At 29.3% G+C, this 14,453-nt stretch overlaps 1 protein-coding gene across 7 annotated transcripts in view; it reads right to left on the minus strand.

Moving 5' to 3' along the window:
• The window catches only part of LOC127065320 (uncharacterized), a 64,698-nt gene that overhangs the window by 25,900 nt on the left and 24,345 nt on the right, over window positions 1-14,453 (minus strand). For 2 of the 7 annotated variants that reach the window (XM_050997533.1, XM_050997512.1), the window contains exons 1-3: window positions 12,927-13,580; window positions 12,743-12,767; window positions 4,920-4,976 (exon numbers count right to left, since the gene is read on the minus strand). In XM_050997533.1, the coding sequence (XP_050853490.1) occupies window positions 4,920-4,976; window positions 12,743-12,767; window positions 12,927-12,938 (94 nt within the window). In that variant the 5' untranslated portion in view covers window positions 12,939-13,580. Of the gene's footprint in view, window positions 1-4,919; window positions 4,977-12,742; window positions 12,768-12,926; window positions 13,581-14,453 lie in introns of those variants that run through there. The other 5 variants (XM_050997503.1, XM_050997495.1, XM_050997517.1 and 2 more) reach the window with 4 other exon arrangements.

Below are 14,453 nucleotides of genomic sequence, written 5' to 3' on the forward strand. Positions count from 1 at the left end.
CGAAAATTAATATAATCGAGATTGATATAACGACACTAACGATTTTTATCGAAATCGAACGAGTACAAATCTACAATCGAAAAGAAATTTTTACTTTTTGTCGGCACTTAGTCGTGCGTTAGAAATTCGCAGGTTCCGCATGTTTCTACGCTAATTTTAGATAATATTAATTTACTATTTGGATCGGTTCCATCACGTTTTAGAATGTCTGTCCCGAATAATAAAACGTTTATAGTTAGAAAATCTGTCTCCTGCAAGTCTATCTTACGAGAGCAATCGGGAAAATATGCGACTCCTTTTTTTTCTTGGAACATATAAATTTCATTCTGTGAAGTGAAACACATCTTAAAGTGACTATAAAGGTCACGTGTTTTTTAAATGCTCAAGTTATTTTTCTTTGTTTCTATTAAGTCAACATTAGTTTTAATTCTTTTTAGTCGATATACGCGCGATACCTCATATATCTTTCACATTTTTTGAAAGTTATTTTCTTTCTTTAACAAGAAATAATAAACGATTTTTCATTTCTTTCTTTTTTACATACTGCGTTACGTTCTAATCTGTATTATACATTTCTATTCTATGGCTATTGTACGTGTAAAATATGAACGACGCTATTATTTTACAGATATATAGGTACACTATATTTTTACGCTTTTTTTTTAAATTTTAATGAAACGTAAAGCCATTCTGCATTGAACGACGAATAATGAATGTCCTTGACGATTTCACACACACGCGCACACACATAAGTATGATATATATTAGGAAATATGAAGTGTATAGGTGTGTATGTGTGTGTGTTTTAAGATATATTAGAATATAAAGGTTGTATGTATATATATATTAAAAAATATAAGGAGTGTATACACATATACTCTTATGTATATATATGTATATATATTAAAACGTACATTGCGAAAATAAAAGTTTCGTATTTCGTACAGCATTACTCAGGCAGAAACGCGTCACAGTAATATTTTCTTTCTCGTACTGTGAAAGGACACGACACGAGTAATTGTCGTTAAAGCGAGTAATTATTAGATGCTTGTGACTAACTCGTTGAATGCGAAATCGCTTTTTTTCGAGATAAAGAAAGAAAAAAGAAAGAGAAACAGAAAGAAAAAAGAAAATCAAAAGGAAAGAAAAAATAAAGATGTCTGAAATGTTCTAAGACCGTTTCAAATAAAAGATAAAATATATGGGACCGTGAAAAATCGTTATTTAAAAAATACATCTTTTAACGTGTCAGTTCACCTAAATATTTTGTGACGGGAAACAGAGTGGTACAAAGAGAAGGATAGAGAGCAAGAAATAGAGAGAGAGAGAGAGAGAGAGAAGGAGAAAGAGAGAAATAGGATGAGAAGCATATGGCGCGTGTCGTCCATCGTGTGCCATTGGCTGACAGTGTAAGAGTCACGTGTCCCTTCGCTTGCTTTACTTTACGTACTGGCCAGGAAGCAGCTGGCGGTAAACTAATGTTGATTGTCACATAAGCGAGAGGTTAACCGTTGATTGAACTATGCCGGTTTATGTTGATATCAGAAAATGATAAGAAGATTCAACTTATATTCTAGGACAATTTTCATTTGAATTTAGTAGCCTAATCGACTGTTCGAATTTTTATTTACATTGCATTTAGTATCAGTACATTGAGAGAATGTCAAAATTATTCTACTTACTGAAGAAGTACAAATTATTTTTATAGAAATTCATTTTCCTTTAAATATCACTTGTCGACTATCAAATTATTGATGTTATATGTGTACACGTATGTATATATATATTAATATAATTACATATAGTGTATGATGTATTAAGAATACAAATCTATATAACGAATATGACTCAATGGGTAAGTAAATCCAACGATCGGTATTTATTATACACGATCGATAATTAACGATGAAGTTTTTATGTAACTGTTATAATCTTCTATCGATAATGGTCATTACCGACTTATAAGTTACCAAGAGTGAAATAACATTTCTACATTATCGACATTAGCTATGTTACCGATGTTAACTGTATTATTACAGTTATCGACAGTAGTTAACATTACTGATATGGTGTAGATTACCGACACCGGACTATGGACGAACCACAGCTACCATCTTTTATTAGCTCGTTGTACCAACTTCGCTCTTCAATAAAAGTAGAATCTTCTTTGAACTTTAAAAGTCTTAAATGTAAAAAGATATAAACAATACATAAATAAAAACATTTAGGATTTAGGAAAAAAAATCTTTGTTTCTTGAGAATTCTTTGTATATCTCGGGTCAATTTTAGTTACTATGGACGTTTAACTAAAACTTCCTGTTGTTAATTTCCTCTTTCCTAGATTTAAAATATATTTCTAATATGCATTAGACTAATTTTCTAGAGGAAATAACGAAGACAATGGAAGTGATTTCATCTCCGAGTGAAACAACGTTACTACGCTTACATCATACTATTATCTTGAACGTAATCAATCTGATTAACGCTAATGTGAAACGCAGTATAAGGATGTAGCGAATATACGAATGATAAAAGAGACACGAAATTATAAGAAAAATAATTGACGAAGGATCAATGCTTCCTTTCTTCGTTAAGATTGGATCACAACTGACGATAAACATAGCTTACATGTCCTACGCAGAATTTAACAGATTTCCAAAATAAACAGAGGGAAGGGCCCTATTTTTCTGATAAATAGAGAAAAACAGAGAGAAAGAACTTGTCTTTTCAATATCGGAAACGAACAAAAATATAAACAAAACGTTACCTACAAAAATTTCCAATAAGATGATTAATGAAACATACATAATGAAACATACAAATCATACGTATTAAATGAAATACATTTGTAAAATATAAGACGTGTCTTTCATAAGAAATATCTTTTTTTCAACAGTACTTCTTCTACATATCTACAGTAATATAAAAAAATGTATATAAAATAATTGCGTTAAAAATCACGAGAATATTAAACTTCTATGCGGAAGGAGAAAATGGCGATAATAAATAAAAAAAAATAAAAATAAAAATAAAAAAGAAAAGAAAAAGCAAAAAGATAATCGTTTGTTTTGGATTACGGTTAGAAGTTGCGTTTGAAGCGAATGAAGAAGCAAATAGCGACAATAAAAAAAAGATTAATAAAAAAGAAAAAAAAGAAGAGAAAATAAGAACAAAAGATAAAAGTAAAAGAAACAAGGTAATTCTTTGCTTTGGGTAATGAAACGTGTCTATCGTTGGATTACGGGTATTAATGTTCCAGCATCAATCGCCGTTCACTCAGAACTGGACCAGTTGACCCTGTACCGAATGTATACATTGTAAGAGTAGTCGTTTACACTTTTTCCTTTGTGCATTCTCCTACTCACAAACAACACTGACTTTTCTCTCTTTCTCTTCCCTCTTTTTCTCTTTTCCTATCATTCTTAACTCATCTCTATCTTGAAATATTTCCAAAAGATCTATTTTTTCTCTTTCCTTCTATCCTTTATTTTCTTCTTTTTCTTTCAAATTCTCGTTTGTCTGCAAAACATGATCGAAGATGTTAATAGGGGAACATGTTTTTCTCGGAAGAAATTTTTTCTACGAATCCACGCATCAGAAGAACGTGTTAAGAAATGAAACAGAAAATCACACGTAATTTACATAATCGACGGTAATCGCTTATTATTGAAACAAATTGGACGAAGGACGAATTAAAGAATTTCGTTTACTCTTTCAAATCTACATACCCATCATTATACGTATATCTTTTTGTTGGAATTACATATATTTACCATAGAAAAAAATCCATCAAAAACATGATACTTGATCGATAACTATTTAGTCATGCTAGTAACTTTTTTATGAAAACAAAAAAAATCAATGAAAATATATAGATGCATACAGAAAAATATTTTTTTTTTAAATAATGTATATCTACTGTAAATAAACAGACGAACAAGTATAATATTTTATCGATAATTATTTGCTAATAACACTTCTATTGAAAAAGAGAAAATCGATGAAAATAAAAGATCCTTGCTCTCTCCCTGATTTCATACATACATTACAGATGCATCCACAGTTGCACAGATATACGTAGTATACAGGATGTTCCAAAAATCATAAATCAAACGAAAGAAGGTGATAGAACAGATAATTTCTCAACAAAAAAGCCTTATGTATACTTATCCGACATCTCATCGTTTTTGTTTCTTCCTAGATAAAAATCAACACGCTCTAACACGAATCGAGTAGAATTTTTTTCGGACAATGTAGATTATATATTACCAAGGTAAGAAAACATTTCTTAGATAAATTTTTCTTTACCGTAAATACATTTAATTGAAACTCTTACATTAATTTATTGTTCTTATAGCTGAAATCTAAGATCAGTTCTGTACAATATGATTTTTATAATATTAGAACATCTTTGATTAGACTGTTAAAAAAAAAAGAAATTTCAATAAAAAGCAATTCTTTTTTTTTTCTTTCTAATTTGAAGGCAGATATAAATTTAAAAAAATGATTATATACTTGAAAACGATGAAGAATTGATTAACTATATAAAACGCTTTGTTTGTTGGAAATTATTATCCCTATCGTCTCCTTTCGTTTGATCCATAACTTTTGAGACATTCAGTATATATATATATAATATTGTTTTTCAAAATTATATGTGTCTACAATAAATAAATAAATCAATAAATATAATATTTTATCGATAATTATTTAGTCATGCTGGTAACTCTTCCATTGAAAAGAGAAAATCGATCAAAATAAAAGATCCTTGCTCTCTCTCTGATTCCATACACGCGAACGTAGATCTATACATAGATGCAAAGGAGAGATGTAACACATTTATGAATCCGAATAAATAGATGACGCTTTCGCTAGAGAAATGAGCCGATAAACGGGTTAAAATCGTACTACTCACTCACCGGGCTCTTTTTCGTGGTCTTGTGTCCCGTCATCTCTCACATCCTCGGTGGAAAGTGCTGGAACCGAAGATAAATAATATATTATATACAACTGTATTACATACAACTAATATATTATATACAACAAATAAGTACAACAAACAACCAAACAAACAAACAAATAAACAAGGAAGGAAGGAAGGAAGGAAGCAAACAAGCAAGCAAACAAGCGCACGTATATAAGCGGGATAAAGCGAGAGTAATTATTAGAGTGCGAGACACGTTACGAGCTCACGTGTCCTCGAAAGAGCCGATCACGACCTTCGCATTTGATGGACGAATATTAAACCACGATGGAGCTTTACGATTACAGCCACGCTCCTCTAATACAAACGTACACGTACACGCATAAATAAATAAATAACTTCTATGTGCGTGTGTGTATAATCTATATATATATGAAAGTACATACGACTTATGAACTTACGAGTGATTGAAAACATTTTATATTCTATGTATCTAATTACAACGAAATAATTAATTTTTAAGTAACCAACAAATTGGATTAAAATATATATTTTATGATGATAATAATAATAATTATTATCATTATTATTATTAGTACTATATATTATTATTATATATTTATTATTATTAGTGTCGTTGTCGATGTTAGAATTTTTTCAAATGTTAAATATGACGCATTAACCAATCTAAGAAATTACCCGAGAGAAATTAAAAATGTCCTTCCAAAAAAAAAACGACTGATAAGCGTAAAAATACGTAACAATAGAAATTATCAGGCTAGTTAAGTTCGCTCACATCACTTCCTTATCATTTACCTGAATGCACATGATACCAACGTAATAGCTATTGGCTACCGATGGCTTGGTTGCTTGTTTTTTTAAAAAATATTTTATCATATATCATCTAATAGTTGTTATATCTCGGAATACTCCATGAACGAGATTAATCCTTCATTATTTTCTTTTATTATCTACGTATTATTTTATACTTGAAAATGATACATTTTAAATTTGATACTTTTCGTATAAAAAATAATCTTTTCGATGCGATCATTCAGACTAATTTTTTTTTCCTTTTTCATTTTTTTTTATCATTTCATTTCATATTTCTCATTCTTTCGTCATTTCTCTCTCTCTCTCTCTCTCTCTTTTTATCAACAATAAAATTTGGGAAAAAATATATTTGAAGCAGAACAATCTTTATCAGAGAATCGATGAGTTCGCAAAAAAAAAGAATGAAAAAAAGGGGACGAAAAAAAATAAAATAAATTTAATATTATCGTGCAAGACATTATCGTGTGACATAACGAACGAGGAAACACGTCGCGAATTTGAAATTTTCGCAATTGTCACTGAAATACTATTTATATTATATGCGAATGTTACATTCACCATCGTGGATATCATTATATTTATCTTATCTACACGTGATGGAACGTACATTGATCGTTTATATATATATATGTATATAATTTTTTTCTTTCTTCTTTTAAGTTTTTTTTTCTTTTTTTTTTTTTTGGTTGAAATCTACAGAAACTGCGACGGGTTCGTTCAGCAAGTTCACCTTGAAAAGAACTGCGCCTTAATGGGTCAGCAAAGTAAATACACGTTCTCTGTTTTCCTTCTATGGTCGCATCGAATGATCCCGGAACAGATACTCTCACCTGTACGTTCAATAATTCAATAATTTTTCTTTTTTTCATTTCTGTATCGGTAAGGTGAGTGACTCGTTACAAGAAATAAAAAATAAAAAATGGAAAAGAATAATTATCGGATCTATCATCCTCGCAAATCTTACAACTGTGATATATGAATATGATTTATTTGTCAGATCTCATTATGTATAGGAACATTTATTTTGAATATAAAGAAAAATTGAGGTCGTCAATATTTTTATTTTCTTCAGAGAGACTGCGTCTCTCTTCTCTCTCTCTTTTTTTTTTGTACAAATATATTTTCGAATTGACTTGTTTTTTATTCTATTTTTTATTTTTCATTACGAGATTATTACAATGATTTTATCGATGAAATTGAAATACGAACACGAGTTACTTGTCAGATTTAATTTGTTTTAAATATAAAAAAAAGAAAAGAATGATGAAAATAATATTTTCAAGCAATACATAGAGATTTATAGAAGCAGAGATTTATCGATTAACAATTTATAGATTCATTATAAAAGTTTAGAAATTATAATGAAGAGAAATATAATCGGACGTCGATGATTCTTATATAGCATTGTCAACACGTGTTCGTGGTTTCTCATGCGGTTTCGTTGCTCTCGTATGTGCGAATGAAAAATACGAATGAATATTTTCGATATCGTTTTCACGGTTTGCAAGCTTATTAAAAATCCATCTATATTAATATGCACATAAAAAAAGATGATAATTTCCAATGCGGTTTGAAACGTTATTGCGAATTCATAGATATTAATTTTATCCATGTGATTGCAAAATTACATAATATCGACATTTAGAATTAAAAAAAGGGAAAAAAAATTTTTTTTATGAAAAAATCAAAGTTATTATTTCTGTTTTAAAATTTATTAAAGATCGAATATAATATTTACTTTTCTTTTTTCTAAGGATTTCTAAAGAAATATAAAATCATATATCAAAGAGTTAACAAGCGCAAAAAAGATTAGACAAAAAAAAAACGAAAATTTCCATGATTGTAATGGTCCATTCTAAATCACTAGAATGCGTAAAATAAACGAAACTTCCACGTGGATTGAAGATCGTGCTTATCTCAATGCGTAAAAGAAGAGAAAGCCATTTCTCCTTAACGGAATATGAACGTAAAAAGCTGCATGTTTACTTGTATATACATATCTACATATAAACATATTACATTGGATATATATCAAATTCAATGTCTTAACATTGAAATTCGTCAGATAGATGAATTTCAGATTCAATATTTTTGGAACTATTACATTAATTCTAATTATTACGAAAACGTCAACGAAAGTCTATTTATCTTTATTTGTTATTGTACAATTGAATATACTAAAAACAAATAACGAATAAATGACAAATAATAGAATGTTTTATATAATATATATCTATGAATAATATTATAAAACAATTTTTTTATTTATTTTATTTCATTTAAATTATTATCAATCGTTCGATGTTAAATGTTTTATATAATATGTCTATGAATAATATTACAAAAAATTATTTTATTTTATTTTATCTAGATTATTACAAATTTTTACGAAAATGTTTATAGAATATTCCATGTATATATCCTTAAAAAATTTCTCGACGATTGTACTTGTAATTATTGGATTTTTAAAGAAAAAATTTCGAAGAAACTACTCTTTCTCTGTTCCTTTATCGGTACAATTTTAGAATACAAAAATTAATACCTTGTTTTATATAAAAATTGCGAAATAGATTAATACGAATTTATTTGGATTTTTTTTACTTATTACTTTCAATGTTTCTTTTTTCTTTTTCTTTTCTTTTTTTTTCTTTTTGGTGTTTTATAATTTCTAGCAATCGTACGAAGTTAAACGTACTAAATCTTGGAAATAAGTGGGTCGGAGAAGGTGCGTGAGTTGGTGTGCAAGATGCCGCAAGGTGTTGGGAACCAAAGGGAAAAGAGAAAGAAGAAAAGTGAGTCAGTCGCGTGATTCTCGAGTCTCTCCATATTTTCCGAGAGCGTCCCACTGCTCTTGTACCTCGGAAAGGCCGGTATGTTCAATTGAATGATAGCGATGACTTTATTGCACGTAGTCAACTCTATTACACCGACCTTTTATTCTCTCGAACGTCCTCGAAGCTCTCGAGCGTTATTCGTTATGAAAAAATAAAAAAGAAAAAAAAAAGGAAGAAAGAAAAAAAAGAAAAAAGTAACAACGAGCGATTATCTACTCTTGCTAGATAACAAAGATTTATAGTGGATAAATACACGAAGAAAAAAAAAATAAAAAGAAGAAAAATGTTTTTGTACATTATTTAAGAATTAATAATTTTTTATAAATTGTATAAAAGCTTGGAATTTTTTACTATACATATAAATAAAATGTAGTGTGCGTGTGCGTGTGTATATATATATGCACATATATATTTATGATAATTTATAAGTATAAAATATTTTCAGATAAATAAAATATATTATAATAGTACTATTACTGTAATAATATATTTACAAAATAATAAAATACCTAAAATATATTTTATATAATAATTGATATTAAAATTATCATTGACATATAGAAAAAGTTTTTGAATTTTAAATGTCTTGTTCTATTATTAAAATTGTAATTATCATAAAAATGTTAAGCATATGTTGTTTGTTTCAAGCAAAGTGACATATGTGATAAAAATAGATCGCTAATACTAATGTTTGAAGCAAAAATAGTCTATTGTTGCAACAGGAACTAATTGCTTTCTTAGGAATTTTCTCTCTAATGTTTTTATAAAACAATTTTTGTAAATCTGCCTTGCTAATTCTTTTTAAATATCATCGATATTAACCCCTATCTATTTATTCAAAATTAATTATTTAATTTTTAAAATCGTGTCGAATCGTCGTATTTTACGATACATGGTGATATATAACACCGATTTTATAGCTCCTTAAACAGGTTTTTTTTTATTTTTATGATATTTATTGAAAAAATCGAAATTCATTATAATACACACACACACACACACACACACGATCTTTCAATTGAAGTTTCGCATACAAATTATTTCCCAAACTATAGCTCGTGTCCAAAAATGTTTCAAATAAAACTTATTTTGTTTCGAGACGGGTTTTACAGTGATCACAAATCTTTTCTAGGTAGACTTCCGAGATTTCAAAGTGACCTTTGTTTTATCGGAACTTGAATTATCTTAAAAAATTGAAGTGTTATGGCCAATAAATAAAATAAAATGTAGAGCTACCTAAATAAAAACAGTTCCATATAAAACAACAAATGTTATTTTGAAATCTCAAAAAAAGGAAAATCAAGAAGATTTATGATCGTCATAAAATGTCCTCTTAGCCCTTCTTAGAAACAAAGTAAGATTTATTTGAAACATTTTTTGAAACATATTGAAATTTATATTTGTTTTATATTTTATTTTTATATTAATATATATATATATGTGTGTGTGTATGTATATAGATGTATTTTATATATAAGTAATATTTTACATTATTAAAAAATAATATAATATAATATAAAATTCTATTCTTTTTCTCTTCCTTTCTTTTTTCTAATATTCTACCTACTTCATACGATACATCTCTTTCAACATATCTATTAAAAAATTCCAAGCTGTCCGTATGGTCTATAAAGTTATTAGATTTTTAATGACATGCACGTACACCTGTCTTGACTCCATTATAATTTCTCATGAGATTTTATAGTACGGAGAATAAATGTAGACGAAGATCCATCGACGAGTAATAAAAAAATCATAAGAGTATTTAATCGTTGAGAGAATTCAAACAAATCTACGACTTTGCGTATCGCGACGTAAAAGCGCATAAAATTTAATCCTTCAACCGTTGTCTCCTTGTTTACGCCAGTCTTTCGAAATTGCAGAAGATCTTTCGACTCTTATCATTATCACGCTGAATAAAACAAGGATATATGATGCTGGTATTGAAATTGAAATGAAAGTACATATAGAGAATATATATATATATATATATATAATTATAAGTTGATGAAAACATTAACATTTTTTCATAAAGTATTATTAAAAAAAATAAATAGTAATAATATTTTCACACACACATACATACATTAATACGATTTGTAATACTAATAAAATATTAATCTTCAATCATCGATTATGGTTCATCGTTTTCTTTGTTTTTTGTTTTGCTTTCTTTTTATTCTTTTTTTAAAAAATATTTTAAGGCTTAAGTCTTAAAAAATATTGACGAGATAATTATCGTTGTTCGAATGTCGAAATTAGAAATACGAAGGCCGGATTGAAAAAGAAAGAAATACTTGAAAATATTGACACACTGTGTCAGCGACATCGTTGAGAGAGACGTTGCGTGTTAGCGCGTTAGCTACTCGGAGAACCGGCCAATCAGCCAAGCATAACTGTCCATAATCCATAAGTACCTATTTACAAATACGTAGAGGAGATAGGTACATTCATATGTACATATGTCTGTATGTATGTATATGTGTACTGCAGAAAAAGTCTTTCAAGAGAAAGAGAATTCGAAAAAAGGAACAAATTCACAAATATTTAAAAATTATTTATTTATCGAAATTTCTCTTTATCTTATGAATGCTAATTAAAGATTATGAAGTATAAAAGTGACAATGAATAAACAATGTTTAAGGTTTAATTATCTTTTCCCTTTTTTTTTAATATTTCAAACCTTTTAATATTTTGTCGAAAGAAGTCGTTATAACGCTATAAGTATAAAAGTAGTAATAATAATAGTAATAATAATAATAATAATAATTTTTTATTAAATATAAAATACTCAGTATACCTTAATCATAGTATACACACCTGACTCTTTACGTAGGAGATTGCTAATCGTTAAAAAAATCTCCCTACATATTTCTTTCTCTTATATATCGCTAACGAGAGAGATAACAAGATAAGGTCATAATCGATTGGTCCGAACAGAATCGATCGAATTACATCAAATTACTTTAGTTAGGATACATTCTTACATTCCTATCTATGCACATCATGCATACGTATATAATATATGTACGTGTATGTACATAGAACATTCCTACGTTCACGTACGACTCTCCGAGAGAAGAAAAAAAAAATAAAAACGCACGCAGGAGATTAGAGCAGATAGAATAATCGCTAACCTATATAAGTTATATCGATTTGACTATTTTCGTGTTTGCTCGACGACGATTCTCTACCATTTGTCCGATTATATTTCTTATCTACAATCGATGGACGTTCGAAACGCGTTTTTAACGACTAATTGCAAGCACGACACGAATTGACTATCGATCTTATCGGGACGATCGGAAATATCCAAATTCTTTTAATATCTTTTATTTGTCGATCTCATATTTTTCGATCAAAAATTACTATTTTTAAAACAATATTAATAATTTTTCGTAATTGAAAAAGAAATATCGTGCAAGTTACACAAGTAACATAAGCTTAATATATCGGTAACTAATTAATTACTTACTAATTAGTGTTTCAAAATGTCAGATCAATTATCGTAATGGAGTGGTCGAAGGATAAACAATCTTCAAAAGTCATATTAATGTTGGGTCTTTTACACAAGCACGACTATATGTATATATAAATATATATATATTATATCTTAATATATATATATGTATATATTAAGATGTAGATATAATTAACGTGAAAATATTTCGAAAGTTTCATGGATTCTTGTATTATAAAGGAAGAAAAGCATGGAATGTAGCCTATTTATTTACTCTGATACGTTTCAAGAACTCGCCTTCTTGTGCTTATCGTTGGTCGATTAAAAATCTTCGGGCACGATAAACTTTCTCTTTCTCATCGTTCGCGCATACGTTATAAATCGATCGGTATTCTTATTTGGGCGGTCGGAAGCTTTACGAAAGAAAAAATAAACAAACAAGTAATTGGCGATTTTGGAATCAGCAGCAACGCTTACAATCGTCGCATTGTCGATAAACAATTTCTTTCATAGAAAACTATATATGATAACGACGCCATTTTGGTACAGATTACGTTCGAAAACGTCGTAGAGAATTATTTGTCTTTTTCACTAATATTCATTGAAAAACCAATTAAATGATAAACTCATATATGCGCGGACACACACAAACACACATGCATGAAAATATTATTGAACAGTAATACGTACGTACACCATTACCGTTCAAAATTTTCTGTTGGACAAAGAAATATGAGTGTTTCGATATTTTTAATGTCTCAAGGTGTGGCAAGAGAGTTACAACTAAACGATAAAGTAAACAAGAGATAGAAACCAAAAAATAAATAAAAAAAAAAAAAAAAAACAAAGGAGAAAAGATGTTTCGTGTACGCACCAACTTCGGCATGTTGAACAAAAAATTCCAACATATCTTCGGCCCTTTGTTGTTGTCGTTACCGTCTCTTCTCGATCAACCGCGAAAGCTTCGCGGTTCCTTCTTCTTCTTTTCTTCGACGACGAGTTTGTTCGTTTTGATCCTCGACTGCGCGCGCGCGCGCGCCGAGTAAAACGCTCATAAAAAATAATAAAAGGCAAATCGCGTCCTCGTTGACGTCTTTTCGTGATTATCGAGACGATTATCGAATTTCTGGTCGATAATCTTGATAATCATGGAAAATTTTTTGAAAGACGGAAGTCTTGGAGAAGAAAAGAGAGAGAAAAAAATAAAGATAAAGAAAAGTAATTTGTCGGTAAAAAAAAATAATAAATAACACAACCGACCAATGCGAAGAAAGCAAAAGAAAAAGAAAGAAAAAAATAGAAAAATTTATCAACGAGAATTCGTACGTATCGCGCAAAGTTTCCCAATTTTTTCCTACTGTTATTCTTCTTTCCGTTCTTTTTTTTTAATTTACTTAAAATTCGATCTAGCGTTCAATCTTTCTCTTACTTCATTCTAAAAACGAAGATGAAAGACGAAAAAAATCGATGAAAAAACACTTAGGATTAAGAAACGACGATGACAACGCACCTCCTCTCACGGGTTTCGCGTTTAAACTGAAACTGATTCTGAGATCCGTGCGCAGCTTCGTCTGGGCCCGCGAAAGTTAGCCGCGCATGCGCGTTTATTCGACTCGTCGTCACGAGAAAGTATCTTCCATCGTTCTCTCCCCTCCATCACGTAATTTTCTTCTCTCTCTCTCTCTCTCTCTCTCTCTCTCTCTCTCTCTCTCTCTCTCTTTCTCTCTCTTTCTCCCTCTCTCCTTACACCGCTAAACGTCAAACTTATTTCTTCTTCTATGTCCATCATCTTTCAAGTTACTTTTTTTCACGAGAAAGAGATAATTGAGAGAACAAGACATGAATGGGAGCGTCATTAAAGGGTTACTGACGTTAATTAATATCAATTTATATGCGTCAGTCGCGGTGCAATCCGTTGATTCGTGCCATCCTCTTGAATTCCATCGGTCTTTATAATTTCATTAAAAATTCTTAAGATTCGTTTTTTCTTTTTCCTTATAACATTAACTACGTTTTTCCTCTCTTATCTTCTTTCTTTTTTTTCTTTCTTACTTTCTTTCTTTCTTTCTTTCTTTATGTTTCTCTTTTCTTTTTTTTTTTTTGATAATAAAGTAAATAATAAGTTAATGAAATATAAAAGAGCGTACACATATAACAGTTTTTAGAATTTCTTCTGTTAAATAGAACAAGTTAATTTCGTTTTATCAGACTATCATGAATTACTCGATAGTAATAAAAGATAGATGACAAGAGATAAAATAGGACTTATCTGAAATCGATCGAATACTTTTAAAGTACATACATGGTGAACCAACATGATTCTATTTGACAAAGTTGGAACAACAAAGACACGTGTCACATAAATCTTTGTGCAAGTATGCGAGTATGAATCAATTACGAG

The sequence above is a fragment of the Vespula vulgaris genome, chromosome 1, assembly GCF_905475345.1.
Source record: "Vespula vulgaris chromosome 1, iyVesVulg1.1, whole genome shotgun sequence".
Lineage (NCBI taxonomy): Eukaryota > Metazoa > Arthropoda > Insecta > Hymenoptera > Vespidae > Vespula > Vespula vulgaris.